Source organism: Camelus dromedarius, chromosome 7, assembly GCF_036321535.1.
Source record: "Camelus dromedarius isolate mCamDro1 chromosome 7, mCamDro1.pat, whole genome shotgun sequence".
NCBI lineage: Eukaryota > Metazoa > Chordata > Mammalia > Artiodactyla > Camelidae > Camelus > Camelus dromedarius.
Genome location: NC_087442.1, coordinates 76,262,468 through 76,284,331, shown reverse-complemented (window position 1 = coordinate 76,284,331; position 21,864 = coordinate 76,262,468). Strand labels below are relative to the sequence as shown.

The 21,864-nt window shown below is 39.8% G+C and overlaps 1 protein-coding gene across 9 annotated transcripts in view; it reads left to right on the top strand.

Moving 5' to 3' along the window:
- Positions 1-21,864, top strand: part of SRPK2 (SRSF protein kinase 2) — a 203,081-nt gene that overhangs the window by 117,845 nt on the left and 63,372 nt on the right. For all 9 annotated transcript variants that reach the window (XM_064487673.1, XM_064487672.1, XM_064487677.1 and 6 more), the window contains one exon: positions 14,634-14,785. In XM_064487673.1, the coding sequence (XP_064343743.1) occupies positions 14,634-14,785 (152 nt within the window). The remainder of the gene's footprint in view (positions 1-14,633; positions 14,786-21,864) is intronic.

Genomic DNA, 21,864 nt, shown 5'->3' with positions numbered 1-21,864 from the left:
ATAAGGAATTCCAGGGGACAAAGTGGAGTAAGGAGTCTGAGATTCTCACTGTCAGTCATCAAAATGGTTTCTCATCCCAGTACCTTATTTTGTGCCTATTGTGTCCAAAATGCTTTGCTTTAGGGACGATTGTAATCTGGCTACCCTGGGGGTGGGTATGAGTGGGGAGGGAGTCATGGCTTTCTCCAGCTGAGCTCTGTGTGTGTAGTTCCACCCCTCCTCCCCGATGAAACCCAAACCCTGTTCTTCATGTTGAGGCTCTGTGGCTCCTAGGAGGACTGGTTTCTGGCCAGTGTCTGTGTCTACAGTTACTTTCAGTTGTAGCTGCTTATGTTCTTCCTACTTGTTACCTCCTCCATTTTGTTTTCTAAAAACATTGAATTTCTTGTTTCTTGATTTTTGCTTTTCCATTGTCTTTTAGATTTTCTTATGTCTTTTCCCTTTTTTTTCTTTTACTGTGGGAAGGAGGGAATAAAAATGTATGATGTTAATCAGTCATGTTTAAAATGGAAGTCTAGCTATGCTTTTCTGACTCTGAGCTCTTATACTTAATGGTATCATTGTTGATATCTTGATGGAATTAAGTTAAGGTTGATTTTACTTGAATGAAGCAGGCGATTAAAACAGACTGTGATTGGTGTGATAACTTTTTAAAGATCCATACATTTATTAAAATGAAGGCCCTGTTCCTGAAATCTTTTGGAACATCAGAAATTCTTAATTTTATCTGCCTTTCTTTGCCAGTGTCTTTTTGTATCTGCTTTCCTTACTTGAATTTGAGTCATAAGGCACACTTGAGTGTGTTACTGACAGACATCTGTTAGGTCTGGTGATGACAGTGGTGATTCTTAACCACGGGTGTTTATCAGTCTCCTACTGACATGGGCCCAGGCCACATTCCAGACCTACTGAGTCAGGATCTCCTGCTTCTAGGCTTTCGTTTTTTGAAAAATCTTCCACATGATCATGGTTATAGTCCTCTCTAAGAACTATTGTGTTACAGATTCTAAAATAAAAATAAATGGATTAGATTTCACATGGCATTTTATATCCTACCTGAAATAAACTCCAAATTCTTTATTCAAAGGTATCAAAATCTGGTTCCAATCTTTCTAGCATTTCTGCGCATATTCTCCTGTGGGTACCTTGTATATCAGCAAAACTGCACTTTCCTGCTGCCATGCCGGTGCTCATTCCTGTGTTCCTCTTGCCTCTAAAGCCCTTCCTCATAGCTCAGCCTCATGTGTCACTCCTTTCCCTGTGCATTCCTTGGGACTCAGTAGCCAGAGAGAACATTGTATCCCCGAATCTTGAAACCATATACCTTGAATAAGTTTTGAGTTAAGGAAATAATAATAATGTTTTTGAGCCATTGTCTGCTTTGTTTTAAATTGTTATATACCTGTCTGCTCTAATCTGTTAAATGCCTGGCTTCATGAATGAAGACACATTTTACTCATTTAAGCAAATTTTTTAAAAAGGTTTGAGAAATATTTTTTTAACAAATAAATGACGCATCTTCTCCATACTTGGGTAATGAGGCAGAATTTAGAACTGTAGGGTAGAATCACAAAATTTATGATGCAAGGAGGAGAGAACATCACAGCCCCTGAATTCTTTGATCTGAGCTGATGGGATGCTCAGACTGATGGAGTATTTTATAGTCCTTGCCCATCAGAGATAACCAGTTTGATGTTTTTCAAGACACTCCTCAGTTTCAGATAAACTTGCACTGAAGCGGTACTGTGTCATCTGTGCATGAGGGACTAATTGGTAGCATTTGGTTTCATGGGTGCTAGTCTGAGCACCACTTTGTATTTTGAATTTCTTTTCCACCTTAGGTAAGGCTCTTATGCTCAACACTAAAGCTTTTCTCTCACCTGTTCAGTAATGCCCTTGCAAGGTAGTAAGTGGTTTAAAACTAGTCAATGAGTTTCCTATGTGATAGTGTCAGTGACTGGGGGCACTTGCAGAATTTTATATTTGGTATGATTTTATTACATTTGTCTTTTAACTTTCCTCCTAGTTTGTATGTGGATGATTTCCTACCTTTACTTTATATTTGTTTTACCAGTGAGCTTTTCCACTTCACAGTTTTCTTGTTTCTAGTTGTAACATTTTCTTTTCTGCCTAGAGAAGTTCCTTTGGTATCTGTTGTAAAGCTGGTTTGGTGGTGCTGACTTCTTTTAGTTGATGCTTGTCTGTAAAGCTTTTGATTTCTCCATTAAATCTGAATGAGAGTTTTGCTGGGTAAAGTATTCTTGGTTGTAGGTTTTTCCTTTTCATAACTAGATATATCATGCCACTCCCTTCTGGCCTGTAGAATTTTAGCTGATAGATCAGCTTACAGTCTTATGGGAATTACCTTGTATGTTACTTGTCACTTTTCCCTGGTTGCTTTTAATAGTCTCTCTTTAATTTTTGTCATTTTAATTATAATATGTCTAGGTGTGTGTATTCCTTTTAGAGTTCATCCTGTGTGGAACTCTATGGGCTTCCTGGACTTGGGGACTTTTGCCTTTTCCAAGTTGGGAAATTTTTCAGCCATTATCTCTTCAGATATTTTCTCCAGCCCTTTTTCTGTCTTCTGCTTTTGAGATCCCCTATAATGCAAGTATTAGTGTGCTTGATGTTGTCCCAGAGGTCACTTAAACTGTCCTCATTTCATTCTTTTTTCTTTTTTCTGTTCTGCAGTAGTGATTTCCTCTACTGTGTCTTCACTCACTGATCTGTTCTGCCTCATTTAGCCCACTATTGTTTCTTCCTTGTATATTTTCCATTTCAGTTTTTATATTTTTAAACTGTATTTGTTTGTTCTTTATATTTTCTAACTCTTTGTTGAAGACTTCTAACTTCTCGTTTTTATGTATCAATTCTCACAAGTTGTCTGATCTTTATGATCATTACTCTGAACTCTTTCTCAGGTAGATTGCCTGTCTCTGTATCACTTAGTTCTTCTTCTGGAATTTTATCTTATTCCTTTGTCTGGAACCTATTCCTCTGCCACCTCAGTTTATCTAAATTTCGATTTGCATTTTTGTTTTATTCTATTTGGTAGCTTAGTTACCTTAGAGAAGTGGCTCTCTGTGGGAATCATCCTGTGCATCCCAACATTGCATTCCCCTCTCATCAAGGGGCCAGCTGATCCCAAGGTAGAGTCTGGCCTGCATTTGTGGAATCAGATTGTGGGATCCTTATTTTCTTGCTTCTGGCATCTGCCCCCTGGTGGGTTGGCCTGGTTTAGGGATTTCTGTGGGGCTCTTGGTGAGAGGGGCCAGTGCCTGCCCACTGATGGGTGGAGCTTGGTCCTGGCCCTCTGGTGGGCAGAGCCCTGTGTAGGGACTTGTCTAGAGGCTGCTGTGGGCTTAGGAAGTCTTCAGGCAGCCTGTCTGCTGATAGGGGTGGGCAGCTGTGTTCTTGTTCAGCTAGTTGTTTGGCCTGAGGCATCCCAGCACTGGAGCCTACAGGCTGTTGGATGGGGCCAGATCTTGGTGCTAAGGACCCAAGCCAGATAGCCTCAAGGAAAGAGTGAGGTCTCTCTCTCTTTCCTCCAAGCCTGTGGAGCTTCTGCAGTTAAGCCAAATGCTCTTAGAGGCTTCTCTTCCTGATGGCGGGCCCCTAGGCTGGGGCTCAGAACTCTCACTCCTGTGGGAGGCCGTCGGCAATATAATTATTCTCCAGTTTGTGGGTTTCCTACTCTGGGGGATATGCGATTTGATTATACTGTGAGTGGCGCCCCACCCCCCACCCCCCCATCTCGTTGTTTCCTTGATGACTTCAGATGTAGAAGATCTCTTTTGGTAGTTTCTAGTCTGTTTTATCGATGGTTGTTCAGCAATTAGTTGTGATTTTGTTGTGTTCATGGGAAGAAGGGAGCTCATTGTCTTTCTGCTCTGCTATCTTAATCCAGTAATCTGACCTCTTTCTTTTGAGAGGTCTAGGGACAGTATAATTGTCATTCCCATACAGAAAATATGGCTGTTTTCCTCTGTTTTTTTGTTGTTGTGGTGGTGGGTTTTTTTTGGTTTTTTTGGTTTTTTTGCGTCGGAATTCTTCAGTTTTACTGTTCTGGGGTTTTCACCTTATCTGACACACTTTGTGCTTGCTGAGTCTGAGATGTATGCTCTTTATCAATTCTGGACAATTCTCAGCTATTATTTCTTCTCCCTTCCTCAAATAGTAGATTGGTTAGATCTTCTCATTCTGTACTCTAATCTTCAACCTTTCCTCATGCCAGCAATTGTAAACTTTTTTTTTCCCTCTAGAGGAAACTGTTTTTAAGATGGGAACATTTTTGTTTTGTAAAGCCCTTTGAAACCATATTTCATGGGAAGGTCTTTGAGAACTGATCTTAACTTTGTAAAAAAGACCTAGTTAGAATAAGTCATCTGTTGTGAGAGAGTATTTGTTAATCAGTTTGCTTGTTAAAATTCTAAAGTCTTGTGTTAGACATCTTTTTCTTTGAAGATGGTTATAACTGCAGTACAACCCATTTTGTCATATTGCTTTGTAGAAATATGTGATAATTAACAGTAGAGATCCTTGGGAAACTTTATTAAATCTCTTAGCCAGTCATGATTATAAAATACATGAGTGTAGAAGCAGAAATGTTAAGACGTAGACTGATGCTGAGCTTTGTTAGGAGAATCACAGGTGAACAGAGAGGGCCAGAGGTGTGATGGCAGTATCACACTTGGTGTATCAGGGTGCACTCACTTACCAGTCACTACTGGAGTCCTGAGGAAACAAGTTCATGGTAACCACTCACCAGAACTGTGAGGAGTTGAGGATTAACCTCTATTGACTGCCTACCATGTACACAGTTACCATACCAGGGAATTTATCTACCATCTCTTTTATCACTACCTTCTTACTATCATTAGAGGTCCAGAGAAGTTGTCACTGGCTTGAGTTCTTGTGAATTTTTAAGTGATGGAACTGATATTCACACCTCACTCACAGCCTTTCTACCAGAAAACTGCGTGTTGTTTGGACTTAGATTTTTATTCTAGCTCTTCAGCCCTAAAATAGAGTTAGGCATGACTTGCTTATATCTTGGACATTTTACTTTGTTATTCTTTAGTAAATTCTCTCATGGTGCCTGGGGTTGGGGAGGGATGGGGTGGGGTTGGGGGTTAGACATATGACCCACTTTTCCAGCATCCACTTTCTCTTTCCTTTATTTCTTTCTCTTTATAAATTAATACTTTATTTCATTAGGCATAAATATGGTACCCAATTGAAAAAGCATGAAAGGAGTATTAGGAATTTTTGAGAAGTTAATTTCTCTCCTCGATCATCAGTCACTGTGTTCCTTTTCCTGAAGAGAACTATTTTGATCAGTTTCTTGTTGCTTCCACCAGAAATAGTCTGTTAGCATGAGGTGCATGCTTTGTATCTGTAAAACAAATGGTGCATGCTATACACAAACACTCTTTACCTTTGTGTTACTAAGTGGCATATCTTCCATATTAGGACATAGAGAACCATCTCATTATTTTGGTGTAACAAATTTGTTGAAAGATAATTCACATACCATAAAATTTCAAAAGTACAATTCAAACATTTTTCAGGGCACTTACAGAATTGTGCAGTCATCACCATCCACCTAGTTTTAGAACATCTTTATCACTCCCTAAAGAAATTCTGTGCACTTGAGCAGTTTCCTCCAACCCCCACCACCTCCTCAGCCATAAGCAGCTACTAACCTACTTTTTCTCTATTCTGGGAATTACATATAAATGAAATCCTACAGTATGATCTTTAGTGACCGGCTTCTTTGATTTACTATAATGTTTTCAAGGATCATCCTTGTAGCATTTGTCAGGACTTCCATTACTTTTTACTGTTGAGTAATATTCCATCATATTACTATTTTATTTTTCCATTCATCAGTTAATGGACGTTTGGAATATTTCTGGCTTTGTCTATTATGAATAATGAAGGTACACATATTTATGTGCAGGTTTCTGTTTTGATGCATGTTTTGGCTTCTCTTGGGCATATAACGCGGGAGTGGAATTGCTGAGTCATATGGTAACTCTGTTTAACCCTTTGAGAAAATGCCTTTAGTTTTTCAAATGTTTTTCAGAATGGCTGCACATTTTCCTTTCTCATAAACAGTGTATGAGACTGCAGTTTTTGTACATCCTTGCCATCCCTTGTTATTATTTCTTTTTGATTGTTGTTATCCTAGCAGGTGTGAACTGGTGTCTCATTGTGGTTTTGATTTTTGTTTTCTGATGGCTAATGATGAATATCTTTTATAGGAGTTTTAAATAGTTTTAGCTCTTAACATTTAGATCTTTGATCTATTATGAGTTTATTTTTGTGTATAGCGTGAGTTTAGAGTCCAGCTTTATTCTTTTGCATGTGGATATTCATTTGTCTCATCACCATTTGTTTTAAAAAACTATTTTCTTATTGAATGCTCTTGGAACCTTTGTAGAAAAGTCATTTGACAGTAATATGAAGGTTTATTTCTGGACTCTCAGTTCTACACTGTCTTGATTACTGTACCTTTGTAGTAAATTTTAAATCAGGAAGCATGAGTCTTTCAGTGTTCTTTTTCAGTATTGTTTTGGCTATTCTTGGTCTTTGCATTACCATATAAATTTTAGGAATGGCTTGTCAGTTTCTGTAAAAAAGCAAAGTGGTATTTTGACAGGGATTGAATTGACTCTGTGGATCAATTTGGGGCATATTATCATCTTAACAGTTAAGTATTCAATCTATGAATATGGGATGTCTTCCTATTTAGATCCTCTTTGATTTCTTTCAGTAATGTTTTTATTTTCATAGTATATGTTTTAAAGTTATTTTGTTAAATTTATTCCTATGTACAGTTGACTCTTGAAACAACATGGGTGTGAACTACATAGGTCTACCTATATGTGGATTTTCTTCAATAGTATGTACTACAGTACTACACAACCCACAGGTTGAATCTGTGGATATGGAGGAGCCATGGATGTGGAGGAACTGCATATACGTTGTGCTGACTATATAAGTTATAATCGAATTTTCAGTTGTACCCAAACCCTCAAATTGTTCAAGGGTCAAATGTATTTTATTCTTTTTGATGCTATTGTGAATGGAGTTTTCTTAATTTCATTTGACTCATTCTTTTTAGCGTAGTCATGTTGTATGCATATACGTTAATCTGTCATCATGTTATTAACAAGTCTCCCATTGATGGATGTCTAGATCCCAATATATTGCTACTTGCAGGCATTGTCACTGTGATTTTATCAGTAAGGTGAATTCCGGTAAGGAGGCATGCTGAGCCAAAGGATATTCAAATATTGAAATCATTTGTCAAATATGAAATACCATCCCTGTTTATAATTTACAACTAAAACTTCCCATAGTGGGCTTTATAGAAAAATGTTCCAAACTGTGAACATTAACTGAAAGTTAGTGAAAATTAACTGAAAGTTAATTTTATTTACTTGTAATAGTAATGATATGCAAAAATAGGTTCATGCTGCTAAAATATTGTCTAAAGCAGCCCTGTCCAGCTATATGTGCTTATGGCTGTTGAGCACTTAAAATTAGGCTGGAGTGACTGAAGAACTGAATTTAAAATTTTATTCTGGGTTAGGGGCATAGCTCAGTTGGTAGAAAAGCGCCTATTATGCAAGCGGTCCTGAGTTCAATCCCCAGTATCTCCATTAACAAATAAAATTCAAAAACATGAACATAAAAAAAGACGACTGCTCTAAGTAAAATTTTATTCTGTTTAAAATAATTTGACTAGTGGCTATTGTATTATATAATTATAGTTGCCTTCTTATTTAAAGCTTGTGGAGGTTTGCAGAAGCCTTGTCCAGTGGTACATCTTGCATTATTTCCTGCACAGTATGAGGCAATCATTAGTGGTTGTAGTAAGTTTCATCAATATATAGGTCTCAGTAAACAAGTTTTTTTTTTTTAAGCAGTTTACTCTGCACCAACTGGGCTTCAGACTGCCTTCAAACAGAGCTTTTAAGATAGAAACACAGAGTCCTTAGTTTGCTAGTTCTTATATGTATATCTTATCCTAATGTAAAAGATAGGCTTATATGAGGTGTTCATACATGTGTATTCTCCAAAATCTGTCTTTGAAATTTATGAGATTATGTTGGTGATTATACGGTGGGTCATTGCCTGTAGATCATGAACCAGGAAGGCCAGAATATGTCAGTGGCTTGACTAACCTTGTGTATTGCCTTTTACTTAGGCTCTGTTCTTGGTACTTTAATCCTTCATTTTTCCTTGGCTCTCTCACATGCTTCAAAAGGCACTAGCTACCAACTGCTCATGACCTCTGCTTCTGTTTGCAGCCCAAACCTTTAATTTTTAGGTATAGATTCCATATACCAAGCAGTCTGCTGTATTTCTGCAGTGCTGGGTGTCCCACATGCCCTTCACACTCTGATGAGCTGAAACAGAAGTAAGCTTTCTCTGAAAACTGTCCCTCCTCCTCCTCCTTGTGCTCTGTTCTTGGTCCAAATTAATGGTAACACTGTCTTATTACCAGAAATCTTGGAGACAGAGACACCCACCTGCAGCAAATGAATTACTGAGTTGTGAGTTTAGGTACTTATCCCCTCCTTGGATTCCTCACTAGTTTCCCTGCTTCTGGCTTGTATCCTTTCTCCCCATTCTACACACCAATTCCGTATGCTCTTTGCAAAGAGCTACTCTCTGGCCCTAAAACTATTTCAGTGGCTCCTACTTGCCTTAAGGATAGAGCCCCAGTTCCTTAGAACAGTAGATTAAGCCTCTTATTGGCTGACTGCTGCTGAATATCTTGCCTGTTTTCAGCCACACTGGGCTATTTGAAGCCTTTGTGCCTCTGGTCACCCTGTTTCCTGGGCCTTGGGCATTCTCCTCTGCCCCCTGTGCCTCATTCTGCTGTCTCTACGATCATCTGCTGTCTCTGAGCCAGAAAGGCCAGCGTGTAGGCCTTTCTGGCTCAGCCCTCTGCCACCTCCCCTTCCATAACAGCACTCGGAGCAGTTGATCATCTTCTCTCTCGCTTTGCTAGACCGTACAGCCCTCAGTGCTGGGCTCCTTTGTGCCCTGGGTTACATCCTGGTACATGCTAGACACTATTCTGAGTATTTGTGGAATCAGTGGGTGTCATTTTTATATGCTTTTGAACTCTTTGGTTTAAACTTTTCTATTTTTTCTTTCTCCACTTAAGTAGTAATAACATTTTCTGCCAGGTCCCACAAATGTTTCATAAAATATTAATAATACTAGTGACATAAGTATATAGCCCTGCCGTATAGAGGTTGTTAGGTGATCAGTCAACTTCTTTGTTGTCTAAGGCACCGTTTAGTTGGGAAGCCGGTCTGATTTACTTACATCTTCGTTAACTTTTAGTTCACTGTGTTCAGTTTTGTAGAAAACACTGCAGTCTTAGAATATAAGACCTTAAGACTATGAGAATGATAAGAATGTAAATCTCTGGCTTGGAATTAGGATTGTCTCTGTTAGAGTTTGGGAATTCAGGGGGTTTTTTGTTTGTTTTTTAAACCTGCCTGTCCCCAAAGGAGAATTGGCTCTCATTCTTACTACCCAGTTTCTTAATTCCTGTGGTTATTTCATTTATTTAAAAAAACCCAAATCTCAATGTTGAGGCCAAAATCTGTTAATTTAACATGAACTACTCTGTTACAGATTGAGAACTTGGCAGCTATATTCATTTTCTCTTGCTGCATAACAAATTACTACACACTTAGCAGCTTAAAACAATACCTGTTTATTAACTAACAGTTCTGTAGGTCATAAGTTAGGGCTGTACAGCATGACTGGATTCTCACTGAACTGAATTGAAGCTGTTGGCCAACACTGCAGTTCTTGTTTGGGGATAGGAGCCCTCTTTTAATATCCCTGGTTATTTTCAGAACCCATTTCCTTGCATTGAAGTCCTTGTTATCCTTCTGGCTGTTGGCTGGGGACCACTCTCACTCCTTGAGGCCACCCACAGCTCCTTGCCCTGTGGCCTTAATGAGTAGTTCAGGATATGAATGTTTTCTTTTTTCCAGTCTAGCTGGAGCATGTCCCTGACTTCTGTGACCAGCCAGAGGAAACCTTCTACTTTAAAAGGGCTCATGTGATTAGGTCAGGCCTGCCCAGTGTAGCTATTCTTTTGCCATATAACATAACATAACATAACATAATTACAAGAGTGATTTCTAAGCATATTCATGGGGCTACCCACACTCAGAGTAACAGAGAATTATTCATGGTGAGGGTCACTGGGCCTCACTTTAGAATTCTGCCTACCACAGCAGACACTTCACCTTTAGGTTTGATTTATGCAAAATTCTGAAATTCTCTTTTTATTAGAGAGGAATACATGAAACCATTGTGGCTTTTTCCTCCCTAGCTGTGTGACTTTATGCAGTGCTACAGCAGCTACCCTTTTTAGATAAGTTAGTTTGAGAGAAAGTATATATTGATTGATTCTATCCTTCAGTAGAAATGCCATATTGCATATTTCTCAGACTGACAATTACCAACCAAGAAGAGGGGCGTGAGAAGGAGGGTGGTAGGAATAGAGTGAGTTTTAGATGAGGTGGTGGACATAGGAGGAAAAAAAAAGAAATTTGACTTTATGTGACTTCCATGGAATACTACCTGAAGAAATTGATTTGGAATTCCTTTTCTTTATGTTTTGATTAAAGATTTAACTGAATTAATTTCTTAAGTTGTGTCAGTTGCCATTTAAGCTAATAACAAAGGAAACTACTTCTTTTTCAGCCAAATGTGAAGTTTACTTGTCCTTTACTCTGCTGGAATAGGAAAGAAACAGCAGCTGGAAGGAAATCAGAACTCCCATCTGGTTGCCATGACAATTTAGAGCAGATGGTGCATGCACTTTGCTAGGCTTGTTCAGTTTTCCCTCTCTTTTCTGATAGAGCAAATGTACATGAAAGATATAATATGAAGTAGATAAGCATGATAAAATAATCTTAGTATTCTAATGTTATAAAGAAAAATACTGTGTTTTTTAGTAACTGTATTTTTATGATAGCCCTGTTTGGAGTAATGATTAGAATATGTAGTTATGTTTTATTTAGGGCTAAATAAATATAGTTCTTTGTGAAAAATATGAATGACTAGTTGGAATTTTGCTTTCTAAGTTTTTTTTTCCAGTCACTGAGGTGGTACATTTATGTTATATATACACATTTTTAAATTACGAGTGTCTTATGTAAACTTTGGACAGTTAGATAGACTCTCAGTCTATTTTTACAAAACCATGTATTACTTTTCACTGTGAACGTACTGGGGCTGTTGTAGAAGACCATGCATACAGATTGCTTAAATCCAAATGTAGATACTTTTGCTTTTTCTTGGAAGCATGTACTTTATTGAGGTGTAGAGTAAGGGGGAGAGGTTATAGCTCAAGTGGCAGAGTGCATGAGGTTCAGCCCCCAGTACCTCCTCTGAAAATAAATAAATAAACCTAATTACCTCCCTCCTCCAAAAACCCGTAAATAAAGCCACTTTTAAAAATGTGGAGTTGATATTAAAACATATTATATAGTTGTACAGGCTTTCGTTTTTTAAAAAATAGCATTTTGAGGTGTATAATTCACATACTGTACAACTTATATATTTGAACTGTGCAATTCAGTATTTTTTAGTGTAATCATGTGGCTGTGTAACCATCACCACATGAGAACATTTCATCCCTCCTGAAGGAACCCCATACCTACTGACAGTCAGTCTCCATTTCTGTCCTCTCTTTCCCCTACTTCCAGCCCTAAACAACCATTAATTTATTCTATCTCTACAAATTTGCCTGTTCTGGACATTTTGATATAAAATGGAATCTCAATTTTGACTAGCCACATTTTAAGTGCTCGGTATGCACATGGGGCCAGTGGCTACCATATCAGACAGCAGAGTTCTAGATGTTTTGATATGATAGCTAGTCAGAATATTACGTCAACATTACTCAACTTCCTCTGTATTTTAGGGTGCCCTGACTCATCCCTGTAACTTGATAGAACTGGCTTTGGGGAAGCTATCAGCTTGGCCCTCACTGAGATCAGAAGGTTGAGAATTTTCTTAAGCGACATGCAGCTCACTCAATGGGTAAAGAAAAATTGAGAGACACACATTATAGTAAAGATACCTGAGCCTCTCAAATGAGAGCAAGTGGGCCCGTGAAAACTAGAATCTCTCCTTCCTTATCACAGATACAGTCTATTCCACTGAGGTAAAGCTGTATCTCGCAAATACTGCTGGTGCAGTGGTACTCAACATGGGCAAAGTTTTGTTCCCAGTGGATTTGTCAATGTCCAGACACACTTTTGAGAGTCACAACTGACGTGTAGTGTAAAGTGATTGTGCTCTACAGTGCACGAGACAGCCCCACAGCAGTGAATTTCCTGGCCCAGTGTCAGTGGTGCCGAGCACAGCAGGTCCCTGCACTGGTGGGACGAGGTCCTCCAGTCCTTCTCTTTGCTTCCGTTGTTACATAGTCTCTACCGGGGATATAATGTGGTGATGTTTTTTGTTTGGTTTTTGTTTCTGTTTTTTAAATTTAGAGAATCTGTTCATTTTTTCATATGAAATTTCTAAGGAAGAACTAGCCATCTTTGAAAGTATTTCTAATTGAACACATATGTTGAGTAGATTCTACCCATGCCCCCGAGGAATGAGTTGTGCAGACCTTTTCTCTAACCACTCCTCTCCCATTCCTCAGACCTCTCTTTCCCCTAGACCACTTTACTTTCAGTAAAGGCATATCTGTCAACAAGAAGATGAGCATTGGCAAGGCTGCCAAAAAGATGATTGCACTTCTGTAAGGTCTGCTGTGAGCTGTGGATGTTTTTGCAGTGATGTAGGTGTTTGATTGTGATGATTCCCTTTCAGGGCTGCATCATGAGGAGTGGTTAATTCTGAATGTTACACCACCTTTGTCCTAAATCTGTTACCCTGGGAGCTGTAACTTTTTGAGTCTTCATAGCTTCTAGCAAAGAAGGAATCAGTACAAGTCATTTTTAGATTATAAGCATTCTTTGGTTGTCCTGCCAGGGGTAATCATACTTGGCAGTGTTGCCTTCTTTGGATTATGATCCCCACCCCATCCTCATGACTGCTTTGTGTTTCTGCCGCTTCCCTTCATTACTGTGGCACTTCGAGTTTTTGGAGGCAAACCACATAAATGAGCTGTCTTAGGCCAAAAGCAGAGTAGTAAAGGCTCTTTGGGGACTCTTAGAGTTAGCAAGAGTTTAGAGGTCCAGCTTAGAAAGGGGTGGTGGTCAGGGCAGCTCCTTTCACCCTGCCTCTTCCTGGCAGCTAGAGTGAGCTCGCACCTGTGATGGCTGAGCTCCTCTGGTGAGGCTCCAGGGCTCTGTGCCCTGGGCTGTACCACAGTGAGGAGAGAGGCTCTGGAGCCAGCCTTTCACTGCACAGGGAGTAGCAGGGTTTCAAAAGATGCTTTAATAAGGGGAGCGGTAGTATTGGGCAAGCCAAGAAAAAGTGGCAGTTATCTACCACATCGCTGCCTGTGGGATTCCCCTTGCTTCCCAAGCTAGAGACCTTCTGCTCATCCTCCTGAAAGTGCCTCTGGGAACAATCCATCATCCTAACCTCCTTGCCCCTAGGTATCTGTTCCCTCCCCACTTTTTACCCTCAGAGAAGTGGCCAGCTCTGGGAGAATAGCAGTGGTCCCATTGTTAGGGCAGCTTGCTGCTCAAGGGAGCTTCTGCATACAGTTGAGACTTTAGGTTCAAGATTCTCTATTGGGAGAGACATGGTTAGAAATAGCAGTTATATTTTTTAAGTGAGAGCGTGATTTTGTAAAATTGCATTATGAAGGTCTTATTTCTAAGCAAATGTATTTAATATGTGCTTGAATTATTCTAGATATCTGAAAAGGTTTACTTCTGTAACTTCTTAAGTTTTTTGTTTATTTTTAGTATTATTGCTTTTTCTATCTTCTGTAAAAAAAAAAAAGCATACTATACATTTAGCCTTCCTGTGACAATTAAAGATGACCACTGCAAAACTTGCATTGTATGAATTATATTTACATTTTACTACAGTGGGTGTTTTCTTTGTTTAATTTCCAGTTTGGGGCAGTGTCCTTAATAAGCAAAGTTGATAACTGAATTCCTTAATGAAAATAATCATGTATCATTTACAGTACATATTAATCAGCTTTTATGAGTTATCTAGGAACCTAACCGCATTCCTCCTGTTTCTATGGGAAAAGGAATTCTGATTTTAAAATAATGGAAAGTAAGCCCCTTCATAAGTCCAGGGTTGTTTTCATCTGTCTTTTTATAATCTCTGTGGGATGTGTTCTAACTAATAAAGCTGTGTATCATGGGGAATGGGATACTCTCTTACTTCACTTACATTTCATAGTATCAGAACTTGAGAAATACTAAAGGTCTGAGTGAAGATGTGCCTGAAAAAATATTCCTCAGTCAATAAAGGTAGTTCTCCCCCACCCTTCTCAGCTTGTAAAAGTGGATGAAGTAATGTTAATCAGCATCTCTTCTTAGTGTGTGGCAAGTCGTTCCCCCCCTGCCCCCATATTGAGAAACTCTCAAGTGTGTCCATAATAATGCAAGATTTACTTCTAAGTAAATGGGAATTTTCCTCCTCTGTTTCAGGCCGGAGCCTCAGCAGAAAGCTCCCTTGGTTCCTCCACCGCCGCCGCCTCCACCGCCACCACCTCTGCCCGACCCTACTCCCCCAGAGCCAGAGGAGGAGATCCTGGGATCAGACGATGAGGAGCAGGAGGACCCCGCAGACTACTGCAAAGGTGATGTACTTGCCTTGCTGGGCCCCCTGTGATTTGTTGGAGGAAGAAACAGGAAGGTTAATGATGCCAGCTGCTCAGTGTTTATTAAGTTGGTGTCAATATCATTTAAAATTTTTAGCTCATTAAGTATATAGAATGATATCAGAGAATGTAATAGATATCAGAAGGAAAATTTGTAAGAGATAGGAAATATACACATATGTATATACATACTCTGGGTACTTTCAAGAGAATTTAAATCTGTTGATAGAATTAAAGATAGTATAAAATAGGACAATTAAAGTTAAAAACATAATAAGCCATCTCAGACAAGCATAGAAAATAGAGGGTGCCAGACTCCTAAGCGGAGCCAATTTAACTGCATTGGACTGTAAGTTTTGTGGCTGCTAAGACTGACAAGGAACTGTTCCTTTCTCTGCGTAGCACTGAATTTCATTGTCTGTGGAGAGAAAGCCTGCCCATTTATTTGCAGAGGCAGACTTTTCCCTGGCAGTGTACTCAATGAAAAAGACATTCTGTAGGTTCTGCCATTGTGTGACATAGTGGATTGTGTTTTCAGCTGTGATTTCACAGAATGCATAAAAATTATTCAAATGGAGTTTCCTTGTATTGATGCTTCATAAAGACCAAGGCTACATAGCTAGCTAGACTCCTGAAAGGCAAGCGTGTCATGTCATGTCATGTGATGGCTGTTGAGAATATGATCCAGACTCTGTGCAGACCCGACTCTGAGAATCTAGGAGAAAGGAAAGGCGATCCATTGGGCTGCCTCTTTGTTATTTTACTCATTTGGACTCTGATTGCCTCTAGCAGAAAAGTATCACACTCCGGAATTCTTAGCTTCTGAAGAGTTGATGAGACATTTATTTGCTACAAATTAAGGAAACTATAAATCAGATTCTATACAGGCAAAGAATAGATGGCAGGAGATGCACACATGTTCAGGCCATGAAGCATTAATGAATCTTTGGCTCTGTTGGATCTTAGTATCAATTTATCTAGTTACTGCAGGCCATTTGTGTGTTGTTTTAGGAACAGTGTACTTTTTAGTTAACTGTTGAGTGGAAAAGGAAATCATTCTGCTATGAAAGTTTAAGAAGTAATCTTTCACTCTAACCTGATTCTTCCATGGGTGTGGATTTCTACACATAGAATCAGTGTCTTCCTTAGGAAATGAAATATTGATCTTTAGCATTTGTATGAGTTGTGATGATGACCCCAAAGGTCAGAAGATTCAGAGACAGTTTGGAAGGATGAAAAGAAGATGTTTTTCATCCTCCCTCTTAACCTGCATTTCTTGGTTTGGAAATAAAATTATTTGAAGAGGAAATAAGGACAATTGGCTTTTGATTTTGCTGCTTAGGCCAAAGCATTGTGTTGGTCTGAAGGAACCGTTCTTTTCTGTAAATAGGCTCCATCATGCTGGAATGAGAACTTTGTCTCACACCTGGTTCTTCACTATGTGGTCAGGAGATTTAGTAACCATACCCTTATCTCTTTACCACCTCTGTGTGTTACCAGTAGATGTAACCAGTGTCCAGGTTCTTGTCCCGTCCCAGAAAGAATTCAGAGACAGGACTTGGAGGTTAAGAAAGTAAAGTGAGGATTTATTAAGGGATAGATGTACACTCTCAAGGGGAGAGAGGGCAGGCTCAGGTGAGTAGCTGCCCTGAGTTTCTCTGGTAAGTTGGTTACATAGAGTGTAAAAGTGAATGGGTGGAATATTCATTGGGGAGGGACGAGTTTGGGGTCGTATTCCCTGAGGGGTACTTCTAATCTGCAAGGCTAATTTTATGGAAATGAGGGCATAATGAGCAAAAGGTTACATTCTGACGCTGGAGATTCCTGCCTTGTTCCATCTTTCTGTGTCGACCTCCAGACTGCTCATCACCCCACAGGGTGTGACTGCTTATCAGCCCAGAGGTTCCTGCTTTTTTCCCTCTGCCCTGGGACCCCTGGTGCTTACATGATGTAGGGTTTCCTGCACTTGGCCTGTGTCCTACTTTCTCTGTTCATATCTAGCTATCTGCTTGTTGTAACATGTGGATCAGCACAGTAGACCCCTCGGACTGATGTATATAGGGGTATGATTGAAGGTTTCCCCAGTCAGGGTTGATTCTAGGTAACTGTTCACTCTAAACATCTTGGAATATAAAGGTGAGCCTCACTAAGACATGTTGGAGATGGTAAAGTTCTTTTCTTGCGCACACGCCTACACACACACACACACACACACACACACACACACACACACACACACAGCTTGAGTAGGTAACGTGGGCCTCTAGTCAGCATTACATGTGACAGATGCCTTACTCTATGAATATAGACCATAACAATTTAAGATAACTGACATAAATGTGTTCGAGGAGCCTGTGGAATTATTGAGGAATATTTGGGAAAAGAACTCTGGAATTTCCTCCCCCTCCCCTCACCCTCATGAATGGAATAGAATAGATAACTTTCCCTTCAGAGACAGTTGAGTTTAAGTTACCAACATGACGCTTTATCACGTCTGAGTACTTTAGTACATTTTGCCTGCAGTCAAGCACATTCTCCTGTGTAACCACAAGGCAGCTGTCAGGGTCAGGATCAGGAAGTTAGCGTGGATGTAGTTCTGCCGTTCATTACTCAGGCTGCATTACTCAGTATTGCTGTTTATGTAAAACTGATCCATTGCAGAATCACATAGCATGTTGTTTTCTTCTTCCTTTAATGTGGAATAGTTCCTTAGTCTTTTCTTGGCTTTCATGACTTTGACATTTTTGAAGATTATAGGCCAATTATTTTGTATAATGTTTCTCAGTTTGGAATGTCAAAAAAGTGTTCTGTGAGAAGTGTTCTTTTCCTTGCCTCCTATCAGGTGGTACAGGGTTTTGATTTACACCATATAATTGATGTCCATCACTTGTTTATGGTGGTGTCTGCCAGGTATCTGGGCCATAAAGTTAACCTCTCCCCCTGGTAATTAATAAGTATTTTATTGATAGTTACACTGAGGCTTTGTAAATATCCCTTTGTCAAGAATTTACTTCTTCCTCTGCTTTCTTTCTCTCCCTCTGTCCTATCTATCCCTCCCTTCCCTCTGTCTGTCTACCTCAGATGGGCTCATTCGTGGATTTCTCTATTATTCAGTGGCTTATAATCAGTTACTCTCCTTGTTTTTTTGGATGCTTAGATTATCCCGAATTTGACCTTGGGGGTCCCTTCTGGTTGATTCTGTGTCCCTTTGAAAAGTTCCTGTCATTCTTTAAACCCTTTCTTTTAAATAAGATATTCCTGGTTCATCTTGTATTTTTCCCTAATCAGCTCTTTCCCCAGGAACTCTGGTTCCTTTTAGTGGAGAACAGTATTTAGAGAACAAGATCTGGGCGTTAAGTGTGATTATTACTATTGGGGTGTCATTGCTTCCAGATCTCTTAGCACAGAGCTAGGGACAGACAGACAGACACACACACACATACACACACACACTCTTTTATGTTTATATATATTCTATATATTTATTTCTGTTTTTATTGTGAATGTTTTAAAATCCACAAGTTTAATATGATATCTCATTTCACTCTTACCAGGGGATTCAGCCAGTTTTCTCCTTATTTTATCTGTAGATTCTTTCTTTGACTGTAAGTGACTAGGCCATCCTCATATGTTTACATATTTGATTCATTTCCTTGTATGTAATGAGTCACCAGTTTCTGTCACTACTATTTTTGACATTTCTCCCCTTTCCTCATTACCTAGCTTGTGCTCAGACATCTTTCATTGCTTGATGCTATTTAACGGCTGTGGACTGAATTGTTCAGGAAGTGGGAAGGGGAGCGATGGCTTTCACAGTCTAGGGGTATGTTTTACTTAGTCTTTTGAGGTGTCTTGTCTGTCTTGTCATATCACCTCTCATTTTCTTTGACTTCATTCCTGGGGAACCTCTGCCTTACCAGCCGCTTTGCAGTACTCCCAAAGTTAAATAAAACATCAACAAAACCAAAATACACCACATCTTTTCTCTCTCTTCACAGGGGACATTTTTGTTCACCATAGGGATTATGTATTTGGGGGGCATAGTGTGGCAGATCACCTGGAATCCCATCCCCCAGCAGTAGCTGCATTGAGCATTTGGATCCTTGACATTCTGAATCGTTCATGACCAACCAAATTGTGTCTTAAGTTTTTTCCTTCTTTTTACTTCTTTACCTTTTTAAGTCTTTCCTTATTCAAAATTTGTGAAACTTCTGCCTGTTTAACAGAAGGGCCACTATTTAAAGTTCTCGTACTGCTAACGTGTTGTTCATTGCTCTTTTCTACTGGCCGTAGCCGTCTCTGTGGACTGGGGCTCTCCTTTTCCTTTCTTTGCAGCCAGCATGTTCCTGCCTACGAGTCCAGGCGGAGTATGGACTTTGGAGTCTGAAAGACCTTGGTTCAAAACCTGGCCTAATCACTTCCCAGTTCTGTATCCTCGGATGCAAGTTCCTTTTGCTTTAGGCTTTAGTTTTTGCATCTTTGATACAATGTAATCTTCCTATATAATGTAATACATAACAGCATCTACCACCTACAATTTTAAGAAGAATAAAGTTAGATAAATTTGTGAAGTAGGTCATACTACCCAGTACAGAGAAGATTCTTAAGGAATAAATTTCTTACTTCAGTCCTGTCTTTGTTCCATTATTCTCTTCCCAGGTGTGTCCCCATCTATACTTCCACGCTGCACCCATTCACGCTGGCCCCCTTAGTGGTCTTAGCTACCTTGCTTGTGGTGGGCTTGTTTCCCTGGTCTCTGCACTGCTTCTTTTTCTCCCTGTTTTTTTGACGTTACCTCTGATCAGTTGTCTGAGGCACGAACTGTAGCAGCCAGCTGTGTGGTTTATTTAAACTATTGCTTCCAAGCTGATAACAGGGATCAGGCACAGGGTCAGCCTGTAAACAGATAGTTCCAGGAGGCCCTTGTGTAATACTTGCTCGCTTTGTGAGTTTTGTTCTTTGTCAAGGCAAAACGTCCTCCTCTGGGGAGATTTTAGTCTAATGTTGGTTTTCAGAGTGTGACCTGTACCACCTGCATCAAAACGTTTCAGGGCTACACTCTCAATATTGAGGTGGCATCCTTGGGAGTAGGACTCAGACTCCAAGTATTTAACAAGTTCACGAGGTGTTTTTTCTGTACACTGAAACTAGGATAGGCTTGCCACCTAGTTTCATGAACCATTCCTCTCAGTCTTCAAAGCTATAACTAAGAGAAGTGACCCTTCCCTTCACTTCACACTGTTTGACTGATTCGCTGTGTCAGGGGAATTACTGCTTTGAATTCCCTTATGTTCCAAAATCTTCCCAGAACTGTCAGCACATACTTGCTTCAAGGACGAGAAAATGGTGAAAGTAGGAACATTGCTTTGGTATATCATGCTGTCTGCACCGACTGACTCCTTGGAGATCCTGTTTTGTGGCTCTCCTAAGTCATTTTTAGCTAAGTTGGCACCTTGTATGGTTTATCACTGGAGACATCGATTTCGTCATAGTTGTGGTCTGACTTGGCACTAAAACATGTGTCATTTACTTGTGCATTCTTTGAATCCCTAATCATATCTTACTTAGGCCCCTTCCTCTATTGCCCACAGTAGTATCCACCCCACCCACCCCCCATAGCTCCGATCACAGTGTATCATCATACATTTTGTTCTGTGTTTCTTTGTGATCACCTCAGTCTGAAAGATTTCCTGTGGGCGAGGGCTGTATGTTTTGTTAACCCCATTGCATTTGAACCATCCACTGTGCAGTAAGTGGTTTTGACTGGATAAAGGAATTGTGCCTAGAGTTAAGCTTTACCTGAGGTATAGACAGTGCTGATGTTATCTGTGTGTCTGAGAAGGCACGTCAGAGTGAGGAGGTTGACGGGCTTGCTATGAGGGACACAAATGAGAGTACAGATCCTTCATTTCTGCTTTAAAGTTTCTTGAAATCATCCATAATGCCCCAGAGCTCTTAGATGTTATGCATGTCTGACTGGCATTCAGATGATTTTCTGTGGGAATTTAGGAGTATCTTCTTTAAAACATGGGATAAATAATATAAATCCTTGCACATTAGAAAAATGTCAGATGACTTTCTTATACACAAATTGCCTTTGTAATAAGTCTCAACATTTAATGTTGGTGGCTGTAAGCTCTCATTGGTTTTATTTCCCTCCCCAGAATCTATGACTTAAGACCATTTTAAACTTCAGGTTTTTTTTTTTTTTTAAAGGAAAAAAGCAATGTGTCTTACACAAAGTTGCCTTAGAAATGATGTCATGTAGCTCAAGTATTTTATAGAAATGTGGTCTTTAGTTTCCATTCTTTTTGGTAAGAAGAGGTAACCTTTATTCATTCTTGGTTCTTCTCCTTAAAACCACTAACGCTGCATGCCTGCTTACACAGTGTTTTTAAAATTAGTTGGTTTATCTGGCTTTCTTGAAGCCTTGAGAAGAGACTCTGCTGATCTATATGAAGAAAATAGGAGATTCTCAAGAGGACTTTTTTGCATAAGCCCTCGTTACCTTTCTTTCCCGGAGACTGAGGAGATTCAGACACCTGTTGGGCCTGTTGCTGTGTGCGCCACTACTAGCAAGGGTATTTATTGATTTAGTGATCACTAAGCTTGAGTTAGCATAACTGTTGAATTCTTTGAGACTTTCTTCCATGTTAAGTGTTGTGTCTCACCACAGAGAATGTGAAGGTAAATGAGGAACAGCCCCTACTTTTTAGAAGTTCATGGCCTCGTAGACTTTGCCCCGAGAACGTGAGCCTTGCCTGTCTTGCTTCCTGCCCTGTCACTCACACCGAGAGAGAGCAGGCTATGCCTAGTGAATGTGGAGTGAATGAATGGACTAGGTTAAGAAGCTACTTGCCTTTCTTCACCTTTACTGTGTGGTTAACTAGTTATAAGAGGAGAAAAGGGAAGGTTTGTGAGGACTTAAAAGAAATGAGAGTGTACTTGGTTAGAGGTTAAAGAAAAGGCTCCATGGGAAATGTGCAGGGCCTTACCTGTTAAGAATAATTGGACTCAGGGAAAATCCTGGAGCCTGGGAGAGGTGTCTCTGAGAAGCT